This window comes from Natrix helvetica (genome assembly GCF_964273705.1).
Source record: "Natrix helvetica genome assembly, chromosome: 1".
Lineage (NCBI taxonomy): Eukaryota > Metazoa > Chordata > Lepidosauria > Squamata > Natricidae > Natrix > Natrix helvetica.
In genome coordinates, this window is record NC_138548.1 from 47,884,314 (window position 1) to 47,899,637 (window position 15,324).

General features: G+C 37.2%; 1 protein-coding gene across 1 annotated transcript in view; it reads left to right on the plus strand.

Moving 5' to 3' along the window:
* Window positions 1-15,324, plus strand: part of EFCAB11 (EF-hand calcium binding domain 11) — a 56,585-nt gene that overhangs the window by 1,884 nt on the left and 39,377 nt on the right. Inside the window, exons 2-5 of the mRNA XM_081936935.1 lie at window positions 1,915-2,010; window positions 5,263-5,308; window positions 6,762-6,863; window positions 10,170-10,260. Coding sequence (XP_081793061.1) covers window positions 1,915-2,010; window positions 5,263-5,308; window positions 6,762-6,863; window positions 10,170-10,260 — 335 coding nt within the window. The remainder of the gene's footprint in view (window positions 1-1,914; window positions 2,011-5,262; window positions 5,309-6,761; window positions 6,864-10,169; window positions 10,261-15,324) is intronic.

A 15,324-nucleotide genomic window follows, 5' to 3' on the forward strand; every position in this document is an offset into this window, starting at 1 on the left:
CAAGTTGGATTTGTGTAGAGACCATCTTGGCCATAGCTTTACTCTGCTCCTTAAGTAGGAACAGTGAATCCAAGAAGTTCCCCGAATTGTGTATCGGTTATATACAGAGGTATATTATTCCACTTAAAACTAACATTACAAAATTTCCAGGAAAAGAAGGTCCATGCAGAGCATCACAGATTCTAAGAAGTAGGACTAGATTTTGACATTACTTGGTTAAACAGGGGCTTAGACATAGAACCATCATCAGTTTACTGATTTTACTTAACCCTATACTGATGGATAACCTCACCAAGGGGTTTAATATCACTGCAGCACCCTTTCTCATAATCCCAAAGTCCATAGTTGACCCAGAAGGACATCATGATTGAGAGATCAACCAGGACAGATGCATCATCAAAGATCATCAACAAGTGCTGTTTCTGTACTATGTGATACCATGGGCATACACCATAAATTGAATGAACTTTAATCTGAATTAATGTACAGATGTTACTTTTGTATACATTAATTATGTCTAGAAGATGGAGATTTTTAAAGTTTTATTCTAGCCAGATAGGAAGTTTGTTTATGGGTTTTACTAATATTAGCATTAAAATTTCAGTGAAAGTTAGAATTAGATCCATTTTTCCTAATTGTCTGGAATGTGATATTTGTTTAATGCTCAATTCCAAAAGTCTTATATTCTCTATATCTAGAATTTAAAATAACAGAGCTTATTGGTTGTTCCTTTTAATCATTATTCAAAGATTCTGAAGTAGCTTTGGTGTGTTTTCAGGACCTGATAATTTGTTCATGGATTTCATTAACAGTTTTCTTCACAAAGTGCTTCTAGTGATCATCAGTAGGCAATTTATCACTTTTCTTTTCTCTTTGGGTTATTTTAAAGGCATGTTGCTGCATGATTCTGTGACTAAAAGAGGCTGAGATCTTTATTTGATGAGAAATATAGCATTATTAGATTCATGTGTATTTTTTCTAATCTCTTTCATATATATTCAAAGAATATCAAAGTATTTCTGAACTGCATTAGTACTATTATCCAATTAAATATTGCTTTGACTTTTTCTTATTTTGTGATTATTTTAGCAGCTGCTGAAAAAATAGGTACCATTTTTTGAGGAAAGATATTCAAATAGTGAATCTTCATTATAAACTCTTTTTTATTGGTCTTAAATGGTTGGGACTGCCAAATTCACGGCATCATTAGCTTTGTTTAAAAAAATAGTCTCAAGTGTAGAAGACAACAGAGTTAGAAAGGAAGCTCAAGAGAGTAGGAAGAAGCAGGAAAAGAGGTAAACAGTTTGGCATTGGACTGGCCAGTTACGTCGTACGTATATCCTCTGTTGGGCCATTTGTTAAACATTCATAATTGTTTTACTATGTCTAGATTATTGTCTATCTGATAAAGGCATGTTCTATTTCTGATAAACCCATATTGGCTTCTGATTATAACTTTTTTTTTTTGCACTGCTTTTTTGCCCACCCTTGGTCATTTGGTTTCTCTGTTTGGATGATGAAATATCTATGAAACAATGACCCCCAGAACAGGGGTCATCTAATGTATACATAGCATTATACATTGAAGACGATAAAATTTCAAATTGGAGCGGTTTAACTTTGCAAGATAGTCATAAAACCATCTTGCAAACTAACCATTTCCTTTACAAATAAATTAATTTAAAATTATGATGCAATAACTATGTTGCTTTCATGCATAAACATACAATTGGGAACAGCTTCTGAAGCAGTTACTAAGACTAAAAAGACTTTGTTGCTTTAAAAGTTTTAACACCATGTTGTTGTATTCTTGTATGAAGGTCATTTTGAAGGATTTTCAGAACTCTGGTATACATCAAGATAAGTAATAATGGTGGGCTTTTAAAATCCTAATTCTCTTTATTTTTTATTTAGGCTTTTGAGGCATGTGATGAAAACAACAAAGGATACTTAAACCGAGAAGACTATAAAATTGCTATAGTGATGCTATTTGGCTATAAGCCCTCAAAGGTACCATTTATTTCTTATATTGAGGATTGGCTTATTGTTTCAATATCTTGAACACGAGACATTAAATAATCTCTATTAATATGAAGTTTTCAAAGAACATTTTTTTCAGAATTATTTAAAAATATAAAACATTTGGTTCTTGCTATCTTTTTGAGGTATTGCAGATTTCCATTGTTCACTTTCCCTTGTTCTAAGCTTGTTTTTCACTTTCCCTTGTTCTAAGCTTCAGCCTCCCAAAGCTAGAATTCAATAAGTGTACCTAGTGTAACCCTTATTGTAAGCTTTTTAGTAGAGGGCGAACACAAACTCTATATGGCACCACAAAGAATAAAAGAGACACTTCCCTTCTTCTCAAAGGTGGTGGAAGCAATTTGGTTTACAGATCAAAACGACTGCTTCTATATCAAAGGTACTTTTTTCAAAAGGCAATTGGACTGTTTTTTTCTTAACAAAAAAGAAGACGACAACTGATGAAGCTTCTTGGATGAGAAGTGAAACGTCTTCTTTTTCCTTAAGAAAAACAGTCCAGGTGCCTTATGAAAAGCACCTTTGAGACAACTATGACCTGATGACTTAAAATCTCCATAGACAGATTGCTTCTTAAAATACCATTTAGCTTTAGTGCAATATCATCTGTGGTAAATTCAGTTTTGTTTGGCTTTTATTCCACTGCTGTCACTATAACTATACATGATTTTTCCATCTGTGTTAAATTAAAAGACAGTTATGCTGACAAATATGTTACAGTGTTGAGTGCAAATATCAGTTATCATGAGACAAATTGTGCTAAGAGAATAATGTTCTTGCTTTGTGATTTATATTCACTCCGGTATATAAATTGTAAAGACTGAACATCTGATGGTTTCAGCCAATGGGAACATGTCATAGAATACTGTGTAAGCATTTGTCTTTTACTGGACTTAAAGTCCAATCTCAGGCTAGGTTATTTTCAATTACATTGACTAGACAAAAGTTGATTAAATTCTAATATTGGGATTCCCAATTGAATCCTAATATTGTGTCATTCATGAGCTGAGGGCTGGTTTGGAGAACTATTGAGGTTGAAATAATACTGCATTCAGTTCTGGTCGCCACGATGTAAAAAAGATGTGGAGACTCTAGAAAGAGTGCAGAGAAGAGCAACAAAGATGATTAGTGGACTGGAGACTAAAACATATGAAGAACGGTTGCAGGAACTGGGTATGTTTAGCTTAAGAGAAAGAAGGACTAGGGGAGACATAATAGCAGTGTTCCAATATCTCAGAGGTTGCCACAAAGAAGAGGGAGTCAAACTATTCTCCAAGGCCTCTGAGGGTAGAACAAGAAGCAATGGGTGGAAACTAATCAAGGAGAGAAGCAACTTAGAACTGAGGGGAAATTTCCTGACGGTTAGAACAATTAATCAGTGGAACAGCTTGCCTCCAGAAGTTGTGAATGCCCCAACACTGGAAGTCTTTAAGAAGATGTTGGATAGCCATTTGTCTGAAACGGTATAGGGTTTCCTGCCTAGGCAGGGGGTTGGACTAGAAGACCTCCAAGGTCCCTTCCAACTCTACTATTGTATTGTGTTGTATTGAAAGCGCAACTCATGGAAGGAAAAAACAAACCAGAAATAATTCCCAGATTCAAAAAATCAGTGTGAAGCACTGTGGTTTGGGACTAAGTTAGGGTGGATCAGAATTCTGAGGAGGTACTGCCAAAAGCTTTCGGTGTAACAGATCTTAGGAAATCAAACCTTGACTCAGTGTATTAGTATAAACCACAGCGATAATTAATCAAATAAAATAAGAGTAGTAATTGGAGTTTTCATTTTTATCAAAACTATTGTTTCTTTGATGCTAGAAAAGAATGACAAATAGATTTTAATTTTGATTTAATATTTATTTATTTAATATTCATATTGTTTCACTTCAGCTCAAACATAGAATTTTTGCGACTCTTGAGCTTAGGTTGTTCTACTGTACAGTTTGAACGCCCATTGTCACTTCTGAGTTATTTATTTACTTAATTTATATAGATGCCCATGCTGCCCAAGTCAGGTCAACATATATTGAACAATAATAACTCAGCAAAACACATAAGAAAACAAAATCCCCAACAGAAATGTACGTAGGCGTAAAGTGTCACGAAATGTCATCCAACAGGTCCCCAGACCCAATTCTTGAGGGGAAAAAACAGTCTTTGGTGTCTTTGGAAAGATCAGCAGGGTTGGGGCCCGACAGATCCAAAGTTGTTGTTCCAGAGGACAGGAACAGCAACAGAGAAAACATATTGCATAGGTCCTACCTAAGTAATGGAACCCAGAGGAAAAATGTATGCTATTGTATAGATGTAATAGCAAATAGTTGATTGCCAGCAAAAATTATAAGCTATGTCCAATGACATTTAGTAATGTTGCTAATAATTCAGTATTATATGAGGAATTTGAACTACAGATTATATCTGAATTAACTTAGTTTGGTTCTTACGTTATTTTTGGTTTAGCATAGTGATTCTCAACCGATAGTTCGCAGACCCCGGGGGAGGGAGGGGCACAATGTCATCATAGGAAGTCTGCGAAGGCTTGAAGAAATGTTATTATTTAAATCTTGAGATAAGTCTTGGTGGTCCATGGCCATGGTCAACAGATATTTAAAGAGGATCTGTGATGAAAAAAAGGTTGAGAATCCCTGATTTATCATATTATGCTAATTCAAACATTAACACTGATTTTTAAATTCACATTTAACAAATACAGTTAAAACAGCTTGATTTAATGTTATTGGCATTTATTTGGTCATAACTAGCTTGTTTACTTCATTTCAATGGGTGCATTAAGCCGGGAAAGGTTTTTAACTTTTCATTTTAATTATAAAGTTATTATTATCAGATTACCTCTTGAGAAAAGCAATTTTAATTTTGATATTTGAAAAATTGATTCTCTTAAGAGTTTAATACAACGGCTTCTTAATCTACTCTTTAGCATATGTTACTGGAGACATTGTTACCAGTGTTACTGCCCAGTTAAGTACTTTCAAACTTTGTTAATTTTGGTTTTATAAATTTATGTGTTTGACTTTTCAGTTAAAATCTAGAGATGTTAAGGTTTTTAAATTTTGATCTTGCTCCTAATGTTGAGTTCTCATAAGATGATAGTGGGGAAAACAAGAAGTCGATCAAAAATAAAGTAGAATAAAATTTAATTAGATAATTATGTATTCTAATAATTCTGAAGAATTGGTTTTTGTTAATGATACTTTTTTTCTATTTTAGGTGGAAGTGGATTCAGTTATGGCCTCTGTGAAACAAAATCCATTTGGTATTTTATAAACATGAAAATCTATTATTATGCACTGATGATAAGAGCTTAATCAAAAACTAGAGAGCTTGAAAAGTTGATATACCTATTTTGTTAAATAGTGGAAACTCATTTTGGACATCAACTTGCAAGTATTATTTTGTTTAGTTGTGATAGTTTACATTAAAAATATAGAAGATGGAAAAATTGCATATAGGTACCGTAGTACAATTATTGCTCCAGACTCTGAGCCAAACCTAATATTGTTAAGCAACAGGAATTCCTGTCTTTATGCTCCCTCTATATTTCCCAGATCTGTTCAAGATTATTTCCTAGTGTCCTGGCTATACTGGGAAGAACGCCCTGCAATAGTGAAGGGTAAATCTGCTCCATCAGTGGTTCTTTTCTTCGGATTTCAATAAATTATTAAATTGATTTACAAATATTTAAGTGCAGAAAATAAATAAGTAGAAAGTTGGGTTAAAAATCAAATAAATTAATGTAATGTAATGTAATGTGTGTAGGAAAAGAGCAGGCAGAGCTGGGGGGGGGAGTTAAACACATCATTCGTTTAGAATCCTTGCATTGTCATAAGAGATCCAAGTCCAGCCCCCCCTCCCCCCGCCCTTGAATCCTGTTGACCCTTATCTAACGTCAAATTACTGCTGACTGTTAGTTGACTAGATTCTTGTGTATAGGCTTGAATAAATCTTCTATACTTCAACCTTAAAAATGCTCCTGATTATCTTTTCCTTGATAATGTGTTATTCTTTTGATTGATAATGTGTTATTATTGTCTAATGATAGTAATTAGCACAAAAAACTCTTACTTATATATTTCTGCCGTATAATAAATTCATGAGATTAAAATATAGTTTAGCTAACAAAATAATTTTTCTTTATCTAAGGGTCATTCTGAAATATTAGTTGCAATTCACTTTAGCATTGGTTACTTCATAAAAGAAAAATAGTTTGCTTAATATCCACATTAATATTGTAAATCCTGGAAACCAGAAATCTATTTGTAAATATGACATTTCTATAAATTAATTGTGGAAATAACATTGCTAACAGTTTAGTGAAACAATAATCATATGTGATGGTTTTAATTGGCTGAAATAATATAATATGGAAATGAAACTACTGGTTTTGGTTCAAGATTTTTAGGTGGATGGATGGATGAATGGATGGATGGATCAGTTCAGTTCATATTTCTTGTGTGCTGCAAATGAATTCCTACTTTTACACTGATTTTATTAAAATGTTCCACTAATCCACATTTTATTTAGTGAAAGCTAATTTTTACATTTTATTTATTTTTTAATTAAATCTTCCTACTAACTTTCAATTTCAGATTATTATAGGATTTTTGGTCCCACCTTTCTTTTAACATGCATTTCTTCTAACATGTTTATTTGTTGAAAGAATAAATATTTACTTCTGTTGATGCCTAACCATAACCCTATTTTTTTAGGTTTATCACTTGAAGAATTTTTAAATCTTATGACTACAAAGAAGGTTTTACACTTTTACCATAGTGAAATAAGACGGTTATTCATGTCTTTTGACAGACAATGTAAGTTTTCCACAATGTGGAATAACTTTATTTGAATATCTGATTGATAAAATGTTTTGCTATTATATTTTAATTATATCCTTTTTTCTGTGCAGTTTAGGGCAGCATAAAAACCTTTCTCTTCCTGTCATCAATATCATTGCAGGGCAATTATTTAAGGAAAAGGACTTGTTTGGGTGGGGTTTGAGGCACTTAAAAGAAATCCATTCAAAGTTACAATGGCATGACACAAGGGCAATATATGACAGGTCCTCATAGTTGCAGCAATCACAACACCCTCTTGGTCACCTGATTGTAATTTGGGCACTTGAGTAAGTGGCTCACAATTACGACATCACAGCATACCACAGTCACAAGATCATCATTTGCAAACTTCACTGCCTTTTGACATGTAAAGTCAATGGAAAAATCGGTAAGAGGTCGCAAATGGTGATCATATGACCACAGGATGCCATGACCACGCAGGATTTACCTAATGATCACTATGGGACTACCGCAAGTGCTGTTATGTTGGCATGGTCACATGCCATTGCATTTTACAACTACATTGCTTAGCCACAGAGTTTCCTGTCCCCACCACTGGGACATTGGGTTTCCTGTCCCAATTACCACCATTACCTACCACTTCCGCAGGGAGGCGGAACTAACTAGATGGTTCCGCCCCAGGTGCCTGATGGACCCTGAAAGGTTCCTGATGGAGCTTGGGACTTTTCCTGAATCCCTTGCTCACAACTCAATTGAAGCCCTAGTGGAAGCCTGGGATAGGGCGGCCACTGGGGCCTTGGATCGCATTGTGCCTTTGTGGCCTCTGACCCGGTGTCGATCCCGGGTGGCTCCCTGGTTTACCGAGGAGCTCCGGGAGATGAAACGCCGGAAAAGAAGCCTAGAGAGTGGTTGGAGGGCCAGCTGGTCCGAATCTGATTGAACACTAGTAAGAATTCATATTAAATCCTACTTAGTGGCGATAAAAGCGGCAAAATGGCAACATTTTCCTGCTCTTATCGCGTCCGCAGATAACTGCCCAACCGCCCTGTTTAGGGTGACCAGTTCCTTACTTAACCAAGGAACTGGGAAAGACCCCTTGCAGGGTAGGGCTGAAGAATTTGTTCAGTATCTGCAGGATAAAATCACTCAGATCCGGACAGGCTTGGAGTCTGGATAGATTCGGGCGAGTCGACGGGGATGAATCTTGTGGAGACAATCTGGGATGAGTTTGACCCTGTGACCCCCGAGGGCATGGACAGGATTATGGGGAGACTCAGTGCTGCTACTTGTGTGCTGGACCCGTGTCCCTCTTGGTTAGTTTTGGATTCCCGGGAGGTGACACAAGGCTGGCTCCAGGCGATTACCAACGCTTCATTGAGAGAGGGGTTCTTTCCCACCGCCTTGAAGGAGGCGGTGGTGAGGCCCCTCCTCAAGAAGCCGTCTCTGGACCCAGCTTCTTTAGACAACTATCATCCGGTCTCCAACCTTCGCTTTGTAGCAAATGTTGTCGAGAGTGTGGTAGCATGTCAGCTTCTCCAGTACCTGGATGAAGCTGTCTACCGGGATCCGTTTCAGTCGGGTTTCAGGCCCAGGTACAGCACGGAGACGGCATTGATCGCGTTGGTCGATGATCTCTGGTGGGCCCGGGACAGGGGCTGCTCCTCTGTCCTGGTCCTATTAGACCTCTCGGCAGCTTTCGATACCATCGACCATGGTATCCTACTGCGACGACTCGGGGGGTTGGGAGTGGGGGGCACCGTTTTACAGTGGTTCTCCTCCTACCTGTTGGATCGGTTGCAGTTCATGTTGACTGGAGGGCAGGGATCGACCCCGAGGCGCATCACTTGTGGGGTGCCCCAGGGGTCGGTTCTCTCATCCCTCCTGTTCAACATATATATGAAACCGCTGGGCAAGATCATCCGTGGTTTTGGGGTACGGTATCATCAATATGCTGATGATACCCAACTTTTCATCTCTACCCCAAACCACCCAAATGATGCCCTCGACGTGATGTCCCGATGCCTGGAGGCTGTGCGGATCTGGATGGGGAGGAACAGGCTCAAGCTCAATCCCTCCAAGACTGAGTGGCTGTGGTTTCCGTCATCCCGATTTGTGCATCTTGTTCCATCTTTGATGATAGGGGGATAAATTTTAGCCCCCTCAGAGAGGGCCCGCAATCTGGGAGTCCTAGACACACGGCTTAGTTTCGAAGATCACCTGATGGCTGTGACCAGGGAGGCCTTTTACCAGGTTCGCCTGGTACGTCAGCTGCGCCCCTTCCTGGATCGGGATGCTCTATGCACAGTCACTCATGCCCTCGTCCTGTCTTGCCTGGACTACTGCAACGCTCTCTACATGGGGCTGTCCTTGAAGAGCAGCCGGAGGCTTCAGCTAGTCCAGAATGCGGCCGCGTGGGTTATCATGGGGGTACCTATGTGCTCCCATGTTACATCCCTTTTAGCCGGCCTGCACTGGTTGCTGGTTGTTTTCCGGGTGCGATTCAAGGTACTAATTATGACCTTTAAAGCGCTCCATGGCTTAGGCCCAGGGTACCTGCGAGACCACCTACTGCCACCAGTAGCCTCCCACCGTCCAGTGCGATCCCACAGAGTTGGCCTCCTCAGGGTGCCGTCGGCCAAACAGTGTCGGCTAGCGACCCCAGGGGGAGAGTCTTCTCTGTGGGAGTGCCTTCCCTCTGGAATGAACTGCCCCCGGAGCTTCTCATAATCTCTGACATCAGGTCCTTCCGACGCGCCCTAAAAAGTTGGCTTTTCCAGCAAGCCAGCCTGGCCTGTTAATTTTATCTATTTTTTTAAATGTTAGTGTTATATTAATTGGGTTTGTTTTTTGGATTGTTTCTAATTTCCTTTTAACTTTTGTAATATGTGTTTTTTAATGTTGTACGCCGCCCTGAGTCCTTTGGGAGAAGGGCGGCATATAAATCCAATAAAACAAACAAACAAACAAACCATTAAGCAAGACTAATTGTTCTATCTTGTGGACAGATTGGACATAGTTCTCCCCAGTCTGATTTTTCAAACTCTGTAGTTGCCTTTAGTTAATGAGCCAGATGCTTCAGAGTTTACCAAGGTTAGAAATAATATTATCCAATTAAAATGTAAAATCAGAAGGGCTGTGAGAGCACATTTTTTGATTAGCAAATTTTATAAAAAGGCATAAGCTTACATTATTTTTTCCAAAACATTGTGAAGCTCTTCATTTCTTGTGGATCAACAATTGCAGTTTTCAGTCTTGGTTTATGAATGTACATCTAAACATCTTTCAACCTGTATCCCCTTTTTTGTTTTATTTTTCAACAAGGTAAAGGATTTTTATCTTTTGAAGATTTCAAAAAAGCTTTCAGTGTTGTTGCACCAAAGTTACCAGAAAGGATCATCGTTGAAGCATTCAGGTAGGATGAATTGAATTATTTGAGATGCTCTGAAAAATTGCATGGTCGAGTCCCTTTTGGGAGAGGGGCGGTCTAGAAATCAAATAAAAGTTAAAAGTTAAAGTTAAAGTGGCCCGTTGCAGGCATTATATAGTACTTTCCTGCCAAATAATCACTTCTCTGTATTCTGTCCCTGCTCTCTTCCCAACATGTACTAATTAATTGTACTTGTGTGTACTTTGTCCTCCTCTCTTATTTTCTCTATTACCTTATTACAAACAGTTTCCAAAGAGATCAAGATGCTGGTGGGTGCAATTACTGTGGAGTGAAATTACTTTGGCAAAAGATAATGGGGGTCTTTGAGAATGCTCTGGAAGATGTCTGACAAACTATCACTGCAGTAACTTCAAAATCCATGCAACACTTTCAATAATATTTCAGATGGTTCCTCCCTCCTGATAGATAACTTTCTTTCAGATTTTATTCCATCCTGATTTAAAAACACAAATAAGTTACGGATGCATCAGAGGTGGTATTCAGCGGGTTCTGATTCTGACCAGTTCTGGAGAACCGGTAGTGGAAATTTTGAGTAGTTTGGAGAATCGGTAAATACCACCTCTGACTGGTCCCACCCCCATTTATTCTCTACCTCCCGAGTCCCAGCTGATCAGGAGGAAATGGAGATTTTGCAGTACCCTTCCCCTGGAGTGGGGTGGGAATGGAGATTTTACAGTATCCTTCCCCTGCCACACCCACCAAGCCATGCCCACAGAACCGGTAGTAAAAAAAATTGAATCCTACCACTGGGGTGCATCCGTTTTTCCCATACTTTATAGTATGTGAGGAGGGAGGGATTCCTTTTTTTAATTCATTCTTCAGAATTCAAATTAATTGGGCAGTTCCCCAGACTCACACAAAGCAGAGCTGGCTACTTAGAAGCTAATGGTTTAATTATAAAATTATTCAGTCGCCTTTCCACAACCTTACTATTTGAAATTCTGTTTCAGTTTTATGTGATATGCAACATGCTTTGTCAAATCACAGTGTTTCTTTAAACAACTTTCTATAAACAATTATTTGTTTAATTTCATTCAAGAACAGCAGGCTTGTAGATGATGTGTATAGGTAAACATAAGTTTTAATCTGTACATTGATCTTAACAGTGCATGTGAAACAGAAAAATGGACCTGAATTGACAATATATCCTCTGAACCATGTGGTGGTGCTAAATAGCTTTTTAAAGAGAATCAGTGAAAAATGTAATGTTAGCTCTCCCACAGGCCCGAAATTATTTCACAATGCGGTGCTTATCTTAGATTTTTTTCTTGGGTATGATGCTGCTTTTTAAAATTAAATTCTTAATTTTTTCATATTAACAATGACATTAACAACAACTTAGTATAAAGGTAATAATATATCTTGTGAGAAGTGAATCTTACTTGCCATAGATCATCAAATCATTATAACAATGTCAATTCACTTCAGATTTAGTCATTCAAGTCATTTAGTCTACCTCTTGATACAAGTTCTAAACACATATCAAAACTGTCACTATAAAATGAAGCAAAAATCACAACACTGGAATGGTACAAAAATACTAGACTCTTTAACTTTCTTTAACTTACAGGACTCCATTACATACTTTGTTGTTTCAGTACCTGGTTGCTGGCCTTAAATACTCATAATGATTTTGCAAACAAAATTTGTGCAGGAATCTAGTGATCTGTTCGTGCATTATTTTTTCCATCAGGAATAACTGAAATCATTGCAGCAGGTCTTACAAGTGTGGAAAATTTGCATTGTACTATCAAAATCTACAGGTGTCAATTTATATTTCTGTTCAAGTTTGTGTCATATACTCAATTTACTGTAAATAGAGTTTGAACTCAAATGTACTTCTGATCTGTGCCCATGGTTCTTGAGCTCTCTTGAGTACATGGAATTTCCTGGTTGGATCACACCTCAACTGCTACATTGTCAAAATTGGAATTTATTTGTGTATCTTTCCAAGAGGTCATGATGTACTTTCCTGACCTCTGGTCCATGGAATAAGGGTAATTGCTACCACAGCCATCAATAGGAAATAGGCTGCAAGAAGTTGTATCTCTCCCAAGTTATTTATAAATAGTCCTTATTAATGACTGTTCATTCAGTAACCATTCGAAATTACAGTGGCACTGAAGAAAGCTCGTCCTCAAGTTTGGGGCCCTTGGAGTGTCTCTGAGGTCATGTGATCATGATTTGGGTGTTTGGCAGCCAGCATGTATGCACAATGCTCACAACATGTTGTGCTCACATGATCACCATCTGGGACCTTCACATTCAGCAAACACAGTCAGTAAGGAAGCTGGCAGGAAGTTGTAAATCGTTGTCCTGTGACATTGTACTTAACAGCTGTCTATTTAACAACTGTACTTGGAACTGATGCCTTAATTTAAGCAAGTCACTTGATGTCTCACTTTACAACCATGTGATTTAGTAACAGAATTTGCTGTCCCAATTGCTACTGCCTTTCCCTTGGCTAGCTTACAATAAATGCCAAGATGGTGTATTAACAATGAAGCAGACTAAGCACGTGCTTAAGGTACCAGGCCCAAAAGGGGCACCACAAAGTTGAGAAAGAAAAAAAAAAACAATGAAGATTTGTACAGTGTGTACAAAGGAGGGGGGCACCAAGATTTGTCAATGCTTAGGGCACCAGTGAGCCTTAATCCGCCACTGTTTGCCATAAGACATAAGTGAAGAGGATTAGCAGCAATATATAAATATTTGATTTTTTTTATTTTAGTAATCATAAGTATCTTGATTCCTGTAAAAGGAACCAAGATTTTACTCCTAATAATATTTGCAAAATAAAGCCAAACATACAGTGCAAATGAGGAGTCATTAAGCTGCAGATAAACGAGCGGCTGGACTTAGCACATTTTGTGTCCTTGTTCTCAGGCAAATATAATGGCACTGGCTTCTGCCCCTCTTCTGCTCAATGTGAGATATGTATATGCACCTTCTAAGTAGTGGTTCTCAACCTTTTCTCCACCACAGATCTCCTTTAAGTACTTTTTGAGGCCATGAACCATGGCCACAGACCACCAAGACTTAACTCAAGATTTAAATCATAACATTTCTTCAAGCCTTTGGGGAGCCTACAAACTGAGAATCATTGTTCTAGAGTGCTTGGTTTACAGCGCAACAAAAATATATACCTTGCAAACTAGAAAGAGCTCTTTGTCCTGTACATCAAAGATTTTTTTCTACTGTTATCACATCGAATGAGCTGATTTAAGCAATTCCATCCTAAGTATAGCAGCAAGGTGTGCATACTTACCTGCAAAAAGGAACACTCAATAGGAATTCGGATGGAGTAAGCATCCATGGTTTTATGCTTGATGAGCCTAGCAAAATATCCTATCCTCTTGTGTTCAGCTATTTCATCCTTCAGGTCATCTGTATTGTTTTTTTTACTTTATCTTTCCTAATTCAGCTTCCTTTTCGTTACAACTCATTGCAGTCTTTTCTGCACCTTCTTCTTTTAATGAAAGATGGGATGTGTGCATGTGTATGTATGTGTACTACATACATACATACATACATATGTAAGGGGAAATAGTTTATATTTGAATATGCTCCTGAGCAAGAAGCAATTTTTACATATAATACGCAATTAATTTAAATATTGTCTGTAAATATTTTACAGAAAATTTACATATTTAAATTAACATTACTTGAATATTTTCCCAGTGTTTCTTTTTTTTCAGAGAGCTCTCTTGCAAGTCTGCTGGGTGACAGACAGATTATGTATGAGTATATTTCTTGTAGATACTTATTGGGACAGTTGGGGGGAATCTCTAGGATTGATTTCAGCTGGAAGATGGCAATCCTAAATTGACAAAAATAGGAAAACTGAGCATTATATATATATATATATATATATATATATATATGTATGTATGTATGTATGTATGTATGTATGTGTATGTATGTATGTATGTATGTATGTGTATGTATGTATGTATGCATATATATATACATATATATATATATATATATATATATATATATTCCTTTGAGAGCAGGCATCAGAATTTCATTTTTTGTGTGTCAGTGTGCTCCCAGAAAAAAATTACATTAATGGTTATTTTATCTTATCTTTAAAAAAAAGAAAACACACACAATATATACACACATTCTATCTTAATGTTCTTTTTATTTAATCAGTTTTAAAATTCAGGCTCTGTTCTGTAAATAACATTTCCAGAAGCAGATTTTTGGAGATTGTATTACTACTCCTTTTTTTAATCCATTCAAATAAACTTATGTTTTGGCAGTCATGATGAGTAATGAACTTGCACTGATGATGTTACCTAGTTTGGGTAATGAAATATCTGCAAGAAAACAATCAGCCTCAAACAGCATCAAGGACCCCTCATTAATGAATTTCTTTCTTTAAAAACTATATATTTGGGTACTTTGTAACACCCTAAGCTTCACTCCTATGTATGCTGCATATGGCATGAAGCAAATGCAGACTCTTAGCTATGGCTGTTTTTGTGGGGATTTTTGATCAGGATATGTAAGATAATATTTGAACAGAAGCTATTTTGTTTCTCATTTTAAGTTCCCTTATGCTTAGATGAATAGGATCAGACACTGGAGGCACATTGTCTTTATCTGTTCCCATTCAAAATTACCTGAAATTATATAAAAATATGAAAATAATCAGATTTTGTGGGGATACCTTCAGTGAAGATCTTATGCTGTCTATGAAATTTTTATTTAGACATATACTGCAGAGTGAATATGAAACATTAATCTTCCTATGGCTAGTTGCCATGGGAACATGCTATACAGTGCAATGTCATTTCAGTTCTGGTGATTTCTGCAGTAGCTTTTCAATGATCTTTCTTAAGCAATATTCACATAGCTTAATCTTTGCAAAATAATCTCTAATGGCTTACATATTTTACCTATGTGCTGATTTATCCCGTATTGTTTTAAAGCATTTCATAATTCTTACATTTTATACTTATTCTGTAGAATTGAAGTGTATTTTACTAGGCCAAAGGTCATTTATGTCCCAAATAAATA